Source organism: Chrysemys picta, chromosome 8 (assembly GCF_011386835.1).
Source record: "Chrysemys picta bellii isolate R12L10 chromosome 8, ASM1138683v2, whole genome shotgun sequence".
NCBI lineage: Eukaryota > Metazoa > Chordata > Testudines > Emydidae > Chrysemys > Chrysemys picta.
Window position 1 is genome coordinate 73398222 of NC_088798.1, and position 18454 is coordinate 73416675.

At 45.4% G+C, this 18454-nt stretch overlaps 2 protein-coding genes across 3 annotated transcripts in view; one reads left to right on the forward strand and one right to left on the reverse strand.

Annotated features, from left to right (window-relative positions):
• ZMAT2 (zinc finger matrin-type 2) overlaps positions 1–18454 on the reverse strand; it is a 30010-nt gene that overhangs the window by 1875 nt on the left and 9681 nt on the right. The window contains exons 2-5 of the mRNA XM_005280854.5: positions 15802–15895; positions 15176–15299; positions 13928–14001; positions 5756–5901 (exon numbers count right to left, since the gene is read on the reverse strand). Coding sequence (XP_005280911.1) covers positions 5756–5901; positions 13928–14001; positions 15176–15299; positions 15802–15895 — 438 coding nt within the window. The remainder of the gene's footprint in view (positions 1–5755; positions 5902–13927; positions 14002–15175; positions 15300–15801; positions 15896–18454) is intronic.
• Positions 137–2461, forward strand: LOC135973141 (myb/SANT-like DNA-binding domain-containing protein 2). 2 transcript variants are annotated; one of them, XM_065554829.1, is made up of 3 exons: positions 177–897; positions 1105–1182; positions 1892–2026. In XM_065554829.1, the coding sequence occupies exons 1-2, from the start codon at positions 321–323 to the stop codon at positions 1137–1139; spliced, it is 612 nt and encodes a 203-aa protein (XP_065410901.1). In that variant the 5' UTR covers positions 177–320; the 3' UTR covers positions 1140–1182; positions 1892–2026. The 2 variants fall into 2 exon arrangements, with proteins under 2 accessions (XP_065410900.1, XP_065410901.1); XM_065554828.1 differs by lacking the exon at positions 1105–1182 and having other exon boundaries at positions 137–897; positions 1892–2461.

Sequence of the window (18454 nt, forward strand, 5' to 3'; positions counted from 1 at the left end):
GATGCTATTTAGTTCGACATAGAGGTCTCTTTAATTCGACTTCTGTACTCCTCCCCGACGAGGGGAGTAGCGCTAAATTCGACATGGCCATGTCGAATTAGGCTAGGTGTGGATGGAAATCGACGCTAATAGCTCCGGGAGCTATCCCACAGTGCACCACTCTGTTGACGCTCTGGACAGCAGTGCGAGCTCGGATGCTCTGACCAGCCACACAGGAAAAGCCCCGGGAAAATTTGAATTTGAATTCCTTTTCCTGTCTGGCCAGTTTGAATCTCATTTCCTGTCTGGACATCGTGGCGAGCACAGCAGCACTGGCAACGATGCAGAGCTCTCCAGCAGTGATGGCCGTGCAGTCTGGGAATAGAAAGAGAGCCCCAGCATGGACTGATCGTGAAGTCTTGGATCTCATCGCTGTGTGGGGCGATGAGTCCGTGCTTTCCGAGCTGCGATCCAAAAGAAGGAATGCAAAGATCTACGAGAAGATCTCTAAAGACATGGCAGAGAGAGGATACAGCCGGGATGCAACGCAGTGCCGCGTGAAAATCAAGGAGCTGAGACAAGGCTACCAGAAGACCAAAGAGGCAAACGGACGCTCCGGATCCCATCCCCAGACATCCCGTTTCTACGAGGCACTGCATTCCATCCTCGGTGCTGCCGCCACCACTACCCCACCAGTGACCGTGGACTCTGAGGATGGGATACTGTCCACGGCCGGTTCCTCAGACATGTTAGGGGACGGGGAAGATGAGGAAGGAGATGAGGAGGGCGAGGCAGTTGGCAGCTCTCACAACGCTGATTTCCCCGACAGCCAGGATCTCTTCATCACCCTTACAGAGATCCCCTACGAAGCGTCCCCAGCCATTACCCCGGACACAGAATCTGGTGAAGGATCAGCCAGTAAGTGTTGTAAACATCTAAACATTTATTTTTAACAAAACAGGAATATTAACAATTAAAAGAATGGGTTGTTCATGATTAGTGTGCCCTAGGCGCTTAACGGTTTAGTAAGGGGCAGTGCAAGTTTTGAAAAGAAATCTAGCAATGTCCGGTTTTCAGTGATTGTCCTGCACAAGCCGCTCTACTGTGTATTCCCTGCTACTGCAGCTACAGTAAAATGCGGTCTATATGTGCGGGGATAGAGCAGTAATCCTCCTGGGACATCTCGATGAAGCTCTCCTGGAGGTAACTTGAAAGCCGTTGCATGAGGTTCTTGGGGAGAGCGGCCTTATTGGGTCCTCCGAAGTACGACACGTTGCCGCGCCACGAGATTATCAGGTACTCGGGGATCATTGCTCTGCACAGCAGGGCGGCATACGGCCCTGGTCTTTGGAGGCTTTCCCGGAGCATTCTCTCTTTGTCGCTCTCGGAGATCCTCATCAGGGTGATGTCGGCCATGGTGACCTGCTTTTAATTAGGTAGGGGAATGTTAGTGTTGGGACTGCTTTCCCGTTCCTTTACAGAACTGTCACCGCTGGTTTGCAGCCACGCGGTGGAGGCGGGAGAGGGGCAGCCGAAAGGGATCATTCCCGGGGACAGCCGCGAGGGGGTGGGACAGGGGCAGAGTTCCCGCTTGCCGGATTGCTGGCAGCAGGGACTGACATTGATTTAAATGTGAAATGAGGCCAGTGGTAATATAAAAGTTTTAAACTGCCACAAGTGTACGGCTTACCATGTCTGCCTGCAACAGAAATTCCGTTGTGCTGCCTCGCTTCTCAAATGTGCTGTTCAAGACCCCAGGCACAGAATGCGAAGGCCGAGAATTCGACCTTGTGCTGAGTGCGCATGTGAAAGGTGCTGTGCATGGTCTTGTTCACAGAGAAAGACTATGTTCTTTGTTCACAACTACATTTATCTTTCAGAGGAATTCACTCCCTTTTTCCCATTTCCACAGCCCCGTCTGCGACTGTCTCACAACCTAGCCTGGAATCACACTCCCAGAGGCTAGCGCGGATTAGGCGTAGGAAGAAGAGGACACGGGAGGACATGTTCTCTGAGCTTATGGCCTCTTCCCAAGCCCAGGCAGCACAGCAGACCCAGTGGCGGGAGAACTTGACCCGAATGCACCAAGCCAACATGGATCGGGAGGAGAGGTGGCGGCAGGAAGACCAGCAGGCGACTCAAACGCTGCTTGGACTACTGAGGGAGCAAACGGACACGCTCCGGCGCCTTGTGGATGTTCTGCAGGAACGGAGGCAGGAGGACAGAGCCCCGCTGCAGTCCATCTCTAACCGCCCTCCCCCGCCACCAAGTCCCATACCCACCTCACCCAAAGTGCAAAGAAGGAGAGGCGGCAGAGTCCCTGCTAACTCTCACTCCACCCCTGCAGAGAGCTCTAGTAGCAGAAGGCTCTCATTTCCCAAAATTTGAAAAGTTCTTTCCTTCCCGCCTGACACAAGCCCACGTCCAAGTTTCACCTCCCAATGCCATGTGTAGTTGATAATAAAAAATTCGTTTCTGTTAACTACTGTTTCAATCATGTTCTTTTGGAGGAGGAGGGGAAAGGGGGTTGGAAATTGGACAGGACAGTCTCCTTTGGCAGGGTACATAGTCGGGGGCAGGCACAGCAGCAGGGCACATACACAGTGCAGTGATGCAGTGACTAGTTGCCCCGGTTAGTCTGGGAGGTTGTTTTGATGTAATGTTGGGGGGGGTGGGTTGCTCTGTGACTTTGTGGCGGGGGAGGGCAGTTACAGATCTTAAGCGCCGGTCCTTAGACAGGATCACAGAGCCACACAGCATGGGATCTGTAACCGTCCTCCCCCTGCCACAAAGTCAAATAGACCTCCCATACACACAGTCCCGATCAGGAGGGGTGACAGGCTCCGTTGAAACAAGCATCCCACCGCAGCGGAGCCTGTCAATCCTTGAGTTTAGAAGCTGCATTCGCATCACAACACTAGACCCGCCCCGCACCACAGTCTGCGTCCCAGTTTTAAAAAATTCCCGCTAAAACAGTATTAAAGAAAACGGTGTGCTTTAACAAAGTAGAACTATTTTTATTTCGACACGTGTGTTGGAGGGGGGGTGAAGGGGGTATGTAACTGGATAGGATAGTCAACATTACCTGGGTAAAGAAACGGGGGCAGGTTTAGCTTCTCAGTACACAAACTATAAAATCACAGGTTACCCTGCTCACTCAGGAACTTTGCTTTCAAAGCCTCCCGGATGCACAGCGCTTCCCGCTGGTCTCTTCTAATCGCCCGGCTGTCTGGCTGTGAGTAATCACCAGCCAGGCTATTTTCCTCAACCTCCCACCCCGCCAGAAAGGTCTCCCCCTTGCTCTCACAGAGATTGTGGAGCACACAGCAAGCTGCTATAACAATGGGGATATTGGTTTCGCTGAGATCACAGCGAGTCAGTAAGCTTCTCCATCTCCCCTTGAGACGGCCAAAAGCACACTCCACCACCATTCTGCACTTGCTCAGCCGGTAGTTGAAGAGTTCTTTTTCAGTGTCCAGGGCGCCAGTATAGGGCTTCATGAGCCAGGGCATTAGCGGGTAGGCTGGGTCCCCGAGGATGACTATAGGCATCTCCACATCCCCAACAGTTATTTTGTGGTCCGGGAAGTAAATACCTTGTTGCAGCCGTCTAAACAGACCAGAGTTCCTGAAAACACGAGCGTCATGAACCTTGCCCGGCCATCCCACGTAGATGTTGGTAAAACGTCCCCTGTGGTCCACCAGTGCTTGCAGCACCATGGAAAAGTAGCCCTTTCGGTTAATGTACTGGGTGGCCTGGTGGTCCGGTGCCAGGATAGGGATGTGAGTTCCATCTATGGCCCCACCGCAGTTTGGGAATCCCATCGCTGCGAAACCATCTATGATCGCCTCCACGTTTCCCAGGGTCACTACCTTTGGCAGCAGTACATCAACGATTGCCTTGGCTACTTGCATCACAACAACCCCCACGGTAGATTTGCCCACCCCAAACTGGTTCGCGACTGACCGGTAGCTGTCTGGCGTTGCAAGCTTCCACAGGGCTATGGCCACTCGCTTCTGTACACTCAGTGCAGCTCGCAACCGGGTGTCACTGCGCTTCAGGGCAGGGGACAGCAACTCACAAAGTTCCAGGAAAGTTCCCTTCCGCATGCGAAAGTTTCGCAGCCACTGGGATTCATCCCAGACCTGCAGCACTATGCGGTCCCACCACTCAGTGCTTGTCTCCCGTGCCCAGAATCGCCGTTCCACGGCATCAACATGACCCATTGCCACTGTGATGTCCTCGGCGCTGGGTCGCCTGCTTTCTGACAGGTCTGTGCTACTCTCAGACTTCAGGACATCACCGCGGTGCCGTAGCCTCCTTGCCTGACTTTTCTGCATCTGCCTCAGGGAAACCTTTATGATAAGCTGCGAGACGTTGAGAGCGGCCACAACTGCAGCGATGGTCGCAGCGGGCTCCATGCTCGGAGTACAGTGGCGTCCGCGCTGTCAATGACTGGAAAAGCGCGCGAACTGTTTTCCCGCCGGCGCTTTCAGGGAGGGAGGGCGGGAGTGATGGACGGATGACGACAGTTTCCCAAAAGCACCCTCGACTCATTTTGTTACCCAGAAGGCATTGCCGGCTACACCCAGAATTCCAATGGGCAGAGGGGACTGCGGGAACTGTGGGATAGCTGACCACAGTGCACCGCTTCGAATGTCGACGCTATCACCGTTAGTGTGGACGCACAAAGTCGAATTACTGTCCTTAGTGTGGACACACACGCTCGACTTTGCAATATCGATTACAAAAATTCGATGCAAGTAAAATCGAACTACTCTCGTAGTGTAGACAAGGCCTAAGACAGCCACACTTAGCAGCTTATTGGTGTCACATACTACGGTTTATTTTTTAGAATATGTAGATTTCCAGTAGTCTTTCATCCCAAGGAGTTTCCTGCACCCCTAATATGTCTCTGCATTTGTATTTCCCTAAATAGATTAATAAAAATTCCTTGGGTTCATCAGCAACAAAACCTGCAGTTGACCAGTTTTGTCCCAACCAAGCCAGTACAGTTGGAGGTAGTGTTTTAGGATTGCATTGGTGGCCCTGTGGATGCTGTAGAATAAAGCTCAGAGAATCTGGAAACCAAGGTGGCAGGGGAGCCTTATGTACCAGGAGCATTTTTTTTTTGTAATGACCATTCATAGGAAATAAAAGCATCAAAGAGCTCAGGGACATACAAGATGCTTTTCAACTGGTTATTTTGAAATGAAATTCGAGGCAAATCTTCATTACAGGGCTTTGCTTTTGCCTTTTAAAAACATTTTCAAGAGGGAGGGAGGGAAGTGACATGGGGCATTTGATTTTAACAGAGTTCCTGTGTCCACATATCAAGCTTCCTAAAGCTCTGGCATCCATGGGGGTGGCACAGATGCAGTACAACATAGGAGAAGATCCTCTTCTACCTCAGCACCAGAAACTATGGCAGCACTACAAGGAAATATATGAAAAGTCAGCTTTAATTACCACTTTCTGAGCCCTGAGATCACATTTAGTTTATGGGAGTTGATATACTGAATGTTACATATTCTGATCAGTGTCACTATGCCTGAGAACATGAAGATGACAGTTTTGTCTGAAAACAACTGCTGTCACAATTCAGAGAAAGGACTTTTTGGGGAGACAGAAGAGAAGACCTTCTTTTAACCCAGCAGAGATCCTGGTGTACTGGGAGCACTTGCTGCCAACATTCTTTGCACATTTTTGTTTGATAGTTAGACACATGGTGGCTTCCTTCAATTAATGAATTGTTGCAATGCTACCATTGCCTCACCTCCTCTCTGAGCTCCTTCATCCTCTCCTCAAAGTCATAATCCTTTTGTTTCTCCTCCATTTTCTTCTTGTTCACTTCAAAGCGTTTCTTCACTTGATCTAGTGTGGAGCGCTCCACCCTCATGGACATGCCCAGATTCCTCTGATCTGGAGGAGACAGGAATGGACAGGGCTATTAGAGAGCAGCCATGTTACTTCTACTTCAGTGCTCATTAAACATCTGCAGACAGCCTATTCCAGGACCCAAAATTAGAAGTCTCAACACTCAGGTGTCATTGTAACCTCCTCCAATTCCCATTCCACCCCCATACATCCCCTCGCACCAATGTTCCCCAACCCACTTCCAGTGCCACCATAGAGCCCAATTCACTGTTGCCCTGTACTTTGTGTAGTCATTTACTCAAGTGTAAAGCAGATGTAAAATGCTGCCATTCTGATTAGTAGCACTTTATACCCACTTTGCACTAACAGGGCAATAGTAAATCCAGCTCACAATGCGTTCACTGCTAATGCTTCACAAGTGCAACCTCTGAAAAATCAATTAGGGAAAAATGCCCCAGCAGTGATTTGCAGGTAGATCTCTGTGCTACCAGACAGCAAATTAGAGCTCCGGTCTCCATCTTAATCCCTTGTTTCCATATTCTGTGCAGTTTGCAGTGTTTGACAGGTGATGGGTTTTAAAGGGATATTTCCACAATCTAAAACAGTGGTTCCCCACATTTTTTTGTCCAAATCCTGCCCCCACACCTGGAGCCACAGTCAGGAGCCAGGGCCAGGGGCTGCAGTCAGGAACAGGGCTGGTGCTGCAGCTAGACCTCAGTTGGGAGTGGGGCTGGGTGGCACTTCCTCCCCGACCCCGGGGGGGGCTGACCCAGGTTCTGCCATACCCCCCCGAACGTTTCTCCACATCCCCCTACAGTGGGCACCCTCCACAGTTTGGGGACCACTGATCTAAAACCTAGTCAAAATTAAAATGTAGATTTAAGATCCACACCTGCTTCTGAGCCCCCAAACCAATGTGTGTGGATTTACAATCACCTATATCTATTTTTTATTGTTTCTCTCTCTTCCATGTCTGTGTGAAAGACCCACACAAACAACAGGAAGAAAATAACACCATCACTGATAAAGTTTGCAGATGACAAAAACTGGGGGAGTAGTAAATAAATGAAGAGGACAAGTCATTGACTCAGAGCAATCAGGATTTCTTGGTAAACTGGGTGCAAGCAAACAATATGCATTTTAATACAGCTACATGTAACTGTATACAGTGAGGAACATAGGCCATACTTACAGGACGGAGGACTTTATGCTGGGAAGCAATGAGTCTGAAAGAAATTTGGGGTAATGGTGGATAATCAGCTGAACGTGAGCTCCCAATGACACCGTGGCCAAAAGAGCTAATGTGATCCTGGGATGCATAAAAAGGGAATTCTCAAGTGGGCGAGAGATTATTTTATCTCTAAAAACAACAAGGAGTCCTTGTGGCACCTTAGAGACTAACAAATTTATATGGGCATAAGCTTTCATGGGCTATAATCCATTTCATCAGATGCATGGAGTGAAAATACAGTAAGCAGGTATAAATATACAGCACATGAAAAGATGGGAGTTGCCTTACCAATTTTTATCTCTGTATCTGACACTGGTGCAACTGCTGCTGGAATACTGTGTGCAGTTCTGGTGCCCACAATTCAAGAAGGATGTTGATAAATTGGACAGGGTTCAGAGAAGAGTCATGATAAAGGATTAAAAAAACTGCCCTATAGTAATGAATCAAAGAGCTCAATCTATTTAGCTTAACAAAGAGAAAGTTAAGGGGTGATTTGATTACAGTCTAGTAAATATTTGTTCCCCTTGTAGTTACTTATAATGGGCTCTTCAGTATAAGCGGAGAAAGATGTAACACAATCCAATGGTTGGAAGTTGAAGCTAGACAAATTCAGACTGGAAATAAGGTGTAATGTTTTGATCGCAATGGTAATTAACCATTGAAACAATTTACCGAAGATTGTGGTACATTCTCCATCACCATTTTAAAATCAAGATTGGATGTTTTTCTAAAAGCTCTGCTCTAGGAATTATTTTGGGGAAGTTCTCTGGCCTGTGTTATACAGGTGGTCAGACATGATGATCACAGTGGTCCCTTCCAGACTTGGAATCTATGAATGAAACGGGAAACCATATGACTAAACAAGGGAAACTGTGCTTTTGACAGCACTTGGTAAAGAAGCAGTTTCACACGTAAACCAAAAAAGGAGGGTTGGGAGAGAAAGGCACATCTCATTTTTCAGTTACAATAATCTCAGACAGTACTCATAATAATAGTAAACAAAATATTTACACAGAAAAGTGTGACAAGTTGACTTGTTCCTTTAAAGGTGCCACGATGGTAGCCCCTACCCCATCCCGGATATTTTGAAATGTCAGGAGTTCTGAATGGAAATCCAACTCTGTCCTGTCCACGGAAGGTGTAAGTGACTGGAGAGCTGATGTGGGAGACTCTACTTATCAGAATTAAGTCCTGCCATGCAGCAGACCTCTTCAGTGATGACAGGACAAAAAGAAATCAGTGGCATTTTGTAGAAGCTCAGTGTTAAGCAGGGAATTTCTAGCCATTGGTAAAATGCAGGCAGGAAGATTAAAGAGCTGCCCATCCTCCAATGAAACACCAAGATAAATAATTATAAATAACTAATTCATAGAGAGTGAATAGGGAAGATTCAAAGCTCTCTAACAAGTGGAGTTGATTATGAACAAGTTTCCACATGGCAGTTCTTCCAAAGCACTTATGCCTGGCCAATTCACCATGCATTCTTGGCTTCCTGCCACCACACTGCCAGATAGTCTGCTGCCTGTCTGGGACATGCCTTGGGGCAGCAGATTGCTTTGGAACCACCAATGCGAGCAGCAGTTAAGGAGCAGTACAAAGCTCAGGCACAAGAGTGCTACATGTCTGAAACCAGCTTCAGAGTGGTCCAGAGATATTAGGCAGTTTCACTTTGCATCCAGCTTTACGGACTAGATCAATCATGCTCAAACTTCATTCTGTGAATGAGTTTATATAAAGAGATCCCCTTGCACACAACCTCCCTTCCCAACCAGCAACTCTCCCAGGATCTTACAAAAAGGATAGAGGTTAATAATACGTTAGGATCATGCAGTGAGGAAATAAATGTGTCCCAGGATTTCTACTTCCAAATTCTATTGAAATGTAGATCCATCTCTCACCACCTGACCCCCCAATGTGTGCCAAATATAGGCCTGTCCTTCTAACAGAGCCACTTTTAAATACATTTCAATAAACTACAGTGGTTTACTCTCAACACTCCTTTAAAAATCCCATTTTTCTTGTTTCTCACATCAGTAGGCTTATTTTGAAAATTTTTTGCAAGAGAGAAGGAGGCAAGGTTAGTGAGGATCTGCTGAGGTAACACTTTCTACGAATGTAAGTTAGTGGGTGAATAATGTCAATTTTTCCTTCCAAGACTGTCTTTGAAACCACTCATTGCAGAAACCTAGAAAGTAGCATCAGAGCCAAAGAGGGGTGTTGAACAAGCCTCTAATTAAACAGAGAATCCCATTCAAACTGTGTAAGATTCCCCTTCTGGAGAGTTGTCATTCATAATCTTGCTCAGGGAGTTAAGAGTATTCATGGCACCATGACACTCGGCACCATGAGGTAAAATCTGGCTGGTTCACTAGTTGCTCCGTAATTAGCTGCACTGTCTTTAACTCTTCAAATGTGTCAAGCAGCAGCAATGCTAGTCCCTTTGAGAAATCCAGAGTTGCTTTGTGAAAGTCAGACTTTGACTAGGCTCCAACAGCACTTTCTCTGCATTTGATCAACCTCTAAAACAGGCAGATTGCAAGAGATCTTGAGCCATTTAGAATAATTTTGGCTTAGCCAGCCAGTTGGCAAAGTGCAGACAGGCTTGAAAACTTTGTCTTCTTAAGTGAGGAGCCACCACAGATAAATACTGTGGGGCTTTGGAAAATGCAAAATGTCAATACCTTGTATTGGAAATGCTTGTTGCTGAACTGGAACTTTGGAAGTTTCCTGAGTCTTTTTCTTATAGAAATATGAAAATAAACATCTGAGATAGAGCACATTAAACCGGTGCTGTGAAATAATGGAAGGAATATTTGACAGAGAAACTATGTAAAACTTAATTCTTAATTAATTTGTTTAGCTTTTTATAATAGAGATAAGACAAAGGCCCTCACTTTCTTTTAAGGACTTTAGAAAAATACTAATACGGGGAATAGAAGCCTTTGCCTTTGAACTCAACAGACACGGTTTCCATAGTACCAATCTTTAAAAGGGAAGTATCAGAGGGGTAGCAGTGTTAGTCTGAATCTGTAAAAAGCAACAGAGGGTCCTGTGGCACCTTTGAGACTAACAGAAGTATTGGGAGCATAAGCTTTTGTGGGTAAGAACCTCACTTCTGGTTCTTACCCACGAAAGCTTATGCTCCCAATACTTCTGTTAGTCTCAAAGGTGCCACAGGACCCTCTGTTGCTTTTTAAAAGGGAAGTAATTTTTCCCCCATAGCACCATCTTGTGAGAAAGACCCCCTAAAAAGAGATCAAAAATACAAAACAACTGCCATTTCCAATCATTTCTAGCATCCATTCGTCTGACTGAAATGGAAAAGAAAACATGAAGCAGTCTATCCTCAAAAAGTATTATAAGGGGAACAGATGAGTAAAGAAACTATTTGGGGCTTCTATAGATGTCATGAAACCTGCTCTTTGGCAGAGGAACAATGGCTTTGAGGTAGAAAGTGGTCTCTATAAAAGTGGGACATAAGGGACTTATATTGCCACTATCTTCCTTTTCAAATGCATGAGAGATCCACAAGGGAAAAAATAGATAATTGATATTTGGGTCTTTTCAACAGGAAGACTGAAGATCTATCTACATTCTCATATGGCCCACACCACTGTATCATCTAAGTACTCCACAAATATGATTGAATTTGGCCAATTCATTTCCTTTACTATTGCTGGTACTGTGGCCAGATGAGCCCACAACTTCCTAGCTATATCCAAAAGACCCTTAGTATTGGGTCAGCAACCTTTTTGCTCTCTGCACAACCAAGAACATATCAAAAATTCTGAGACTTTTCATTTTGGGCTACAGAGAGGGGAAGGTCCAGAGCCTTGGGCATCTAGATTATGATCTCTAGAAAGGCCTTGGAATCTTCTGGTGATGACACAGAAGAAAGGACCATAGACTCCACAGACGGAGGATTGTTTTCTACACTATTTCCTCCTCTTATTTCTCCTTCCCCAGTTTTTAACCAATTCCTTCTTTCTAGGAGACAGGGATATGAAAGTAATATAGGAATTAGAAACAGAAACTCTAAGGACCTTCACCCTTGAATACTCAGAAGATGTTGAAACCAGTTACAGCATAGACCATATTTATGATGAATGCAACAGTGGCTGCCTCCAACTGCCACAGAATCCTAAAATGGTGGTGTTTGTTACTCTTGTATGACACTGCACCAGACATAAAATCAGCACATGGGGAAGGACCTACTAGTGAAAGTGGCACTTTTTACTGTCAGTTCCTGGAACAATGCTAAAGTACGTTTCTGTTAACTTGGACTGATCAGATCTTTCAGTGTTCCATAGTAGAGTCAAATTATACTAATCCCTTACAAGCTACAGATCCACATTCCAGCTGCAAAGTCAGATCAACAGATCCTCCACTGAGAGAACAGTAAGGGTTCTCATCCATGTCCTCTAAAATTTCTGCTTTTAGATGGTATAAAGGCTTAATTAGTGTAGACTGCAAAACTAGATCCAATTGGTCTCCCCCCACAGAAGGAGGAGTTGTCAAAAGCTTTAAGAACGGATGAAACCACCACTGGTAAGTTCCTCAGAACAGATGGATTCTCAATGTTGTTAGATGTTCGGCTGCATGTGTGTGTTCTCCCTGTGTGCTGCCCCAGCTCTGCGCAGACAGCTGGCACAGCAGACCTCGAGCGAAGCGCCCAATGTCTACGAGATCCATTAAGGTACAAAAGCACCAGGCCAGGTTTATTGTCAATAAAACACGGTAATAGCACCTGGCAGACTCTACAAGGATACTAAACGTATGCCCGTGACAACGGACGCAACTCAGCAAATGGAGGGACTTTCCATTTCCCCCTCGGCTGGACCAAGACACACTCTCAGAGATACCTCTTTATACCCTGATAAAAACAAGTTACATACTGCCCCCATGACGTGCTAGTTATCACCCATCTCCTTGTACATGTTGGATCGATCAAAACATCTTTATTCATCATACGGTCATCCTGACCATATCTTTCAGGAGGGGTCAGTGTGTTCCTGTTATCTGTGGGGAATGTTTTTGTATCATCCTTAATATTGGGATATACTGGTACCATTCTTCTGGAATGTGTTTGTGTGAGTACTCTGTGCCTAGCACTTCTTAGGAATGTGTGTTTCTGCAATATCAGCTCTGTCCTTGCCACATTCTGTGAACTTGCAAGCAGGCAGAGCCTGATGTTTGTTCACAGCCTGACTTTTGCTAACTTTGCTTTATATCAGCAAAGGTTGCCCACTACTTTAGCTCAGGTCTCATGCCCCAGCCTCTAATACAAGGGTTTATATCTCATGTTCTCTTCCTACTACACTCAGGACTGAGGACTACTTAGACTGAGAACTCTGACTGATCACTTTGAACTAGGATGTTGAGATCTCCTTTTCCACCACTTTTTTTCCATATCGACAAATGAAGAAATCAAAGCTTGTTGGTATTGTCTTGCCCTACTTCTTCACTTCCGACCTGAAGTGAAGGAGCCAAACTCTGTCCCCTGCTTCCTTGGATAAAACGGTATCTGTGCCTGCCTTGATGATGATGGCCTCTGATTAATGTCTGGACAATGCTGACCTCAAAGGCAGAGAACACAGACTCCCACCTGAGGACTTAGACACTGATGAATTAATCAGCTTTGAAGAGCAAGGGCATGGAGTCAAATCCTCCTCCATCAGGAAGACTTCCTTCTCCACTCCCATCATGCTTTATGGGGGACAAAGCCACACAGGATGAACACCTGCTGGGACAGTTCTGCTCTCCTAAGCGCTCTACTCACTAACAGGCTGATCTACAGTAGATATTCTGCTCAGCAAGAAGCATACTTTGTGAATCCAGCCTCTCATTCTGGGTCAGCTGCAATTCCAATGGAGTCAAGACCAACAGAATTGCTCAGTCACTACAAATTTATTTTAAAAATTCAATACTACAGCTCTACCTAATTATAAAATAGGAAAGCTAAGCCAATGTTAAATTTAAATTAACCAGAAGATAAAGTTGAGAGAATAGGAGTTCCTACTTCCATGAATGATCACACAAATAGGAAAAGGAAATGACAGTTGGTCCAGAGGATGAGGGATAGCTTTTTATACTTCATGCCATGGAACCTTTTGATCCCACCTAAGCCCAAGACTAAATGGTTGTGTTGTTATCAACAGGAGCCCAGCACATGGCTTGCACAGTATGGCTCTACAAGGCAATTCAATAATTCTTTATAAACAAAGTAGTTAATCCCCACAACACCCCTGTGCATTTGATCCATGTTTTAGAGATGAGGAAACAGACTCAGAGGTTGAGTACCTTGCTCAGAACCATGGAGGGAGACCAGGTCAGAGTTGATATCAGAGCTCAGGAATTCATTATGCTCCACTTCCCTCTAAGAAAGGGATCTAGCCATCAGGGGACATATCCCTATTCCTTCCTTAGAAATTTCCTTCTAACATTGACACGCCAATGATATTTATCATCCACTTTTAAAGTTCCCTGAGGAACTGCACAGCTTGACGACAATGGGCTTCTCTGACAACAGAAATTCTGAAGCATTTTCTCACTCCCAGTCCAATGAAGGGCTTAACTGTTGCAATTTCTCCTGAGCTCATTTCACACCAGTGGCCTCCAGCACCATGGAGAAGTTGTTAGGAGATAAGTCAGCATTTCCATGACCCTCACCAGCAAATGCTGAGTAAATCCTAATACCAAAAGCATTTATTTCCATATGTGCCAACACTTGACACTGTAGGCCCTGGCCACACAGAAGGAAGTACATTTGGTAGGGGAAAGGCTTGTGACAGTATTTTAGTGATCACGCAACATGGCACAGAGAAAATATATTATCCTTACGCTTTTTGCCATTGATATGATCCAAGAAGTTGATGGAGTCTTTCACCACACAGTCACATACATTACAGTAATATCTGGGGAGAAAGAGAGAAGGGATCAGCTCCAAAGCACAAGACAAAATTCATCCTGTAAGAATTTGCCTTTCATGCCAATTAAAGAGAGAAATTCACCTGGGCCTAGTTCAATTCCAGACAGCAGCCCTAGACTAAAAAATACTGCACCGAAAGAAAGCTAGAATGCTAGATAGTATGCTGAGCATTCAGAAATATGATAAGTATGAGCCCAACATTACACAGGAGCATTGAACTGTATTGTCTGGACTCTGATAAGCCTGATTCTTGGATAGTACCTCCTCCCCCAGGGCGAAAGGGAAGTTATCTACAACAGAGAGAGTCCAAGAAACAATGTGAGCTAGTACAATCAGCACCCACTTCCTATAAAGTCTGAAGTGATTGCTCCCAGGTCCTACTTCCCATGTTTTGGTGAGGTGGGGTGAGAGAAGAGCTGGAAGAGAAACTGGCCCATCTTTGCAGTTGTACAATGGCTTATTTTTGCTTTCAGTCAGCCCCTTTCTAACCCCTTCTCTCCCATCCATACATTTCTCTTGGTATCTTTTGCTACCTTCCTCTGACAACAGGCCACTGAAATGCTTCTTATTACTCTGGGCCATCTTTAAAGCTCCTTGTTCCAGAGACTTGATGGCTCAGAATATTGGGGATGGGTTAAGGAGCCTTTCACTAGCTCAAACGTAACGCCTGTCAATAGTAACCAAGAGTCTTTACTACAGCAGAGACCTTTGGGGATTTCTGTGATGCAAACCAGCCACATTTCTAGTGGACAAGTATCTAGATCACAAGAGCATCTCAATATGTAACTGGCTTCTTATTGCGAGTCTTAGCCAAGAAGCCAAGGACTGACCAGACTAGAGAGATTGCCTAGAGGAGGTTTCCAGAGAGTGGTTGAGAAACATTGATGTGGGGTGGTAAGGGAGGAAGAAGCTTGCACTGCTGCACTTCTGGCCATAATTCCAGAAAGTTAATTTCCAGATCTAACACGATATAGAAGTTGGTGGAAGTTGCTGTAACTAAAAAGTATTCCTCCTGTGCTGCTGAGGAGGTACAAAAACTGGCACACTATAAGGCTCCCTTCCTTTGCCATGACCCTAGTTGCACGTAACACTATCCCAAGACTCTTTCTTTGTTAACATCTGAAAGCATGATAGCCTGGAAAAAAATAAAGGTGCTTTACCCTCCCATCTCTGACTGAGGGGTAGTTTTGGTGATGACAATGGTTTTCCCCAGCTTGGATTCCAGATCCACTTTATAGTCTCGATGCCGCAGAAGTTCCCTCTTGACAGGCTGAACCGGTTTGCCTAAAAACGTAACCAAAAACAGAACTACTTCAGAAAGGTTTGGGAACCTAAAACAATGGATCACAAGTTGCCCACAGTGAAAAAGGTCATTGAGAACCATTGGGCCATCTGGTTCATGCTGGGATTCCATTTTTTAAAGAGTAATTCTTCCCTGCATTGTAGGGAACAGCAGAGTAAGTGATAGTTTATAATGAATAAGATTGCTAAAGAATCCTCAGTCATCCAGTTGGGCCACACTTTGAGCTCTTCCCATTTCCAGATGTTGATCATTCCTCCATCTCTATATGGAATAGAACAGGGAAGGAATAAGGTTCCTGGCCTCTTTTTTATAATGAAAAAAACCCCACTGGATTATATTCTATGGCAAGCAAAGGAAAAGGAACAGAGGACAAACTGGTCCTGAATTCCTGTTATTTGCTTCCAGCTGCTTTCCCTCTCACACTCAAAAGGGGCTGGGTGAGTCATTGTAAAATAGTCTGCCTGGAGTCAGTGCACTACTCACCATCTTTCTTCTCTCTCTCTTCCGTGAGCCGTTTCTCTGCAAGTTTCTCATATTCATCTTTATCCCACTTCCGACGGAAGTCCAGGTTTTTAGTCTGCAAGGGAAACAGACAGTGAGGCTTCCCTGCACAACTCCACTAGCAGTAAGAAAAGACTGATCCTGGACAAAGCTGAAATTATGTGGCTTGTTGGGCCATGGCGACAAGCAAGCGCACTAAAAGTGCACTCCAATGACGACCTCTGTACCCACAGCCAGGAGTATGAGGGCTGGTGTAGGAAGATAACGCTTTGCAGTTGTACAGCACCTTTTAGCAGAGGATTTCATGGCTCTGCACAAACGAAAGCTTAGTGAGCTCTTGAGAGGATAATCCCCATTTTCCATTTATGAGACAAATAAGGGGGGGGGGTAAAAATTATGGAAACAAGTATTCATAAACACCAAGTGACAAAACCCAATAATACAGAAAATGTGACATTTCTTTCACCAAAGTCAATAAAATCTGAATCCACAAAAGATCATGCTGACAAACGTAAGATTGAGATTCTCTTGAGAGATAAATACATACAAAGATGTGTGCGCACATATGTCTATACCTGTACACAGAGTACATGATGGTGTGGTATAAAGGTTTAATCAACATGATTATAAGATGGATGCACTATTCACAAGAAACAAAGTCAAAGTGACTTATACAGAATATTCCAACTAAGTGTGGCATACACAGAATACAAGTTGTAGAAAAACTAAGCACTTTAAAAAAAATTTTTAATCAGGCACTGAAATCTTTGTATCTCTTCAATTGCAAAGGCCAGATACCAGAAATACCAGGAGACCAACTGCACATATTTCTGGTGAGCTATGGCCCCTTAAGAATAACCTAAAATAGATCTTCTATGCATAAACATTTCACATTTACAGCTGTATCCCTGGTCCTTCCATGACTAGAAGTGACTGTTGGGTTTCAATGGGAAAATGGGGACCTCCCCTTTCCAATGGGATAAGGCTCTTGATTCCAGCCCTGCACTATACAGATTTCCCCCCCCGGGGGGGGGGGAGACCAGCGTTTCTCAAATTGGGGGTCCTGACCCAAAAGGGAGCTGCAGAGGGGTCGCAAGGTTATTTTAGAGAGGTCATGGTATTGCCACACTTAGTTCTGTTCTGCCTTCAGAGCTGGGCAGCCAGAGAGCAGCGGCTGTTAGCCAGGCACCCAGCTCTGAAGGCAGCGCTTCAGAAGCAGCAGCACAGAAGTAAGGGTGATAATACCATACCATGCCACCTTTACTTCTGCGCTGCTGCCTTCAGAGCTAGGCAGCCAGAGAGTGGCAGCTGCTGACTGAGGGCCCAGCTCTGCAGGCTGCAGTGCAGAAGTAAAGGTGGCAATACCATAACTTGCCATCTTTATTTCGGCACTGCTGCTGCTGGCGGCAGCTCTGCCTTCAGAGATGGCCTCCCAGCCAGCAGCCACCGCTCTCCAGCTCTGAAGACAGTACCACCACCAGCAGCAGCGCAGGAGGGGAGCAGTACTGCAACCCCCACTACAATAACTTGTGACCTCCCACATGCACCCCACTCCTTTTTGGGTCAGGACCCCTACAATTACAACATCGTGAAATTTCAGATTTAAATACCTGAAACCATGAAATTTACTATTTTTTAAATCCTATGACCGTGAAATTGACCAAAATGGACCGTGAATTTGGTAGGGCCCTAGTCACACATCAGACTTTAAAATCATTACTTTTTTTATTTGCAGAAAAGCTGTCTCAGGTCCAAAACTGTAACTCTCCTATTCCTGCGTCTCTGACAAATGGGGGAGAGGAGGGAAACAGGAAGAGAGAAAACATTTCTGGAACGGATTTTTTTTTTTTTTTAAATGTCTTTTGCTCAAAAATTAAGAATGCTCAAGTGAGTGCCAGGGGAGATGGGCAGTGACACTGTCAAATGTTCAAGGATACAGGATTAATTATGGAAAATAATTCATCACATGGCTATGACCTCTATATACATGATGTGCAAATTTTATCTAGGCACCAGTGGTGATGCTAAAATTAAGGTTGTGACAAGATATGCACTTGTGATTCAATTCAGTCTCCACATTGGCACAATCATTTTTCAGATAACTGTTCTGCTCAGCCTTTCTGCCAGTCTCTGAGCCTCTCCCCATCTCTTCCCTATCCACAATTGTTAAAACACAAAGAAGAGCCCCATTCAGACTGATATGATCAGGTATGTCCCTCTAGCAAACCACAGAAGGTTCACTAAAGGCAGTAGCCAACTGGAGTGGTGCTTTCCCCACACCCAAGGCATCTCAAGTAGCTAGTCTCCCTCTCCTACCATAAAATGATAGAAGCATAGGACTGGAAAGGACCTTGAGGTCATCTAGTCCAGTCCCCTGCACTCAAGGCAGAACTATGTAATAACTAGACCATTCCTGACAGGTGTTTGTCTAACCTGCTCTTAAAAACCTCCAATGATGAAGATTCCACCACCTCCTTAGGCAAGTTATTCCTGTGCTTAACCACCCTGACAGTTAACAAGATTTTTCCTAATGTCCAACCTAAACCTCTCTTGCTGCAATTTAAGCCCATTGCTTCTTGCCCTATCCTCAGAGGTTAAAGAGTACAATTTTTCTCCCTCTTCCTTGTAACAACCT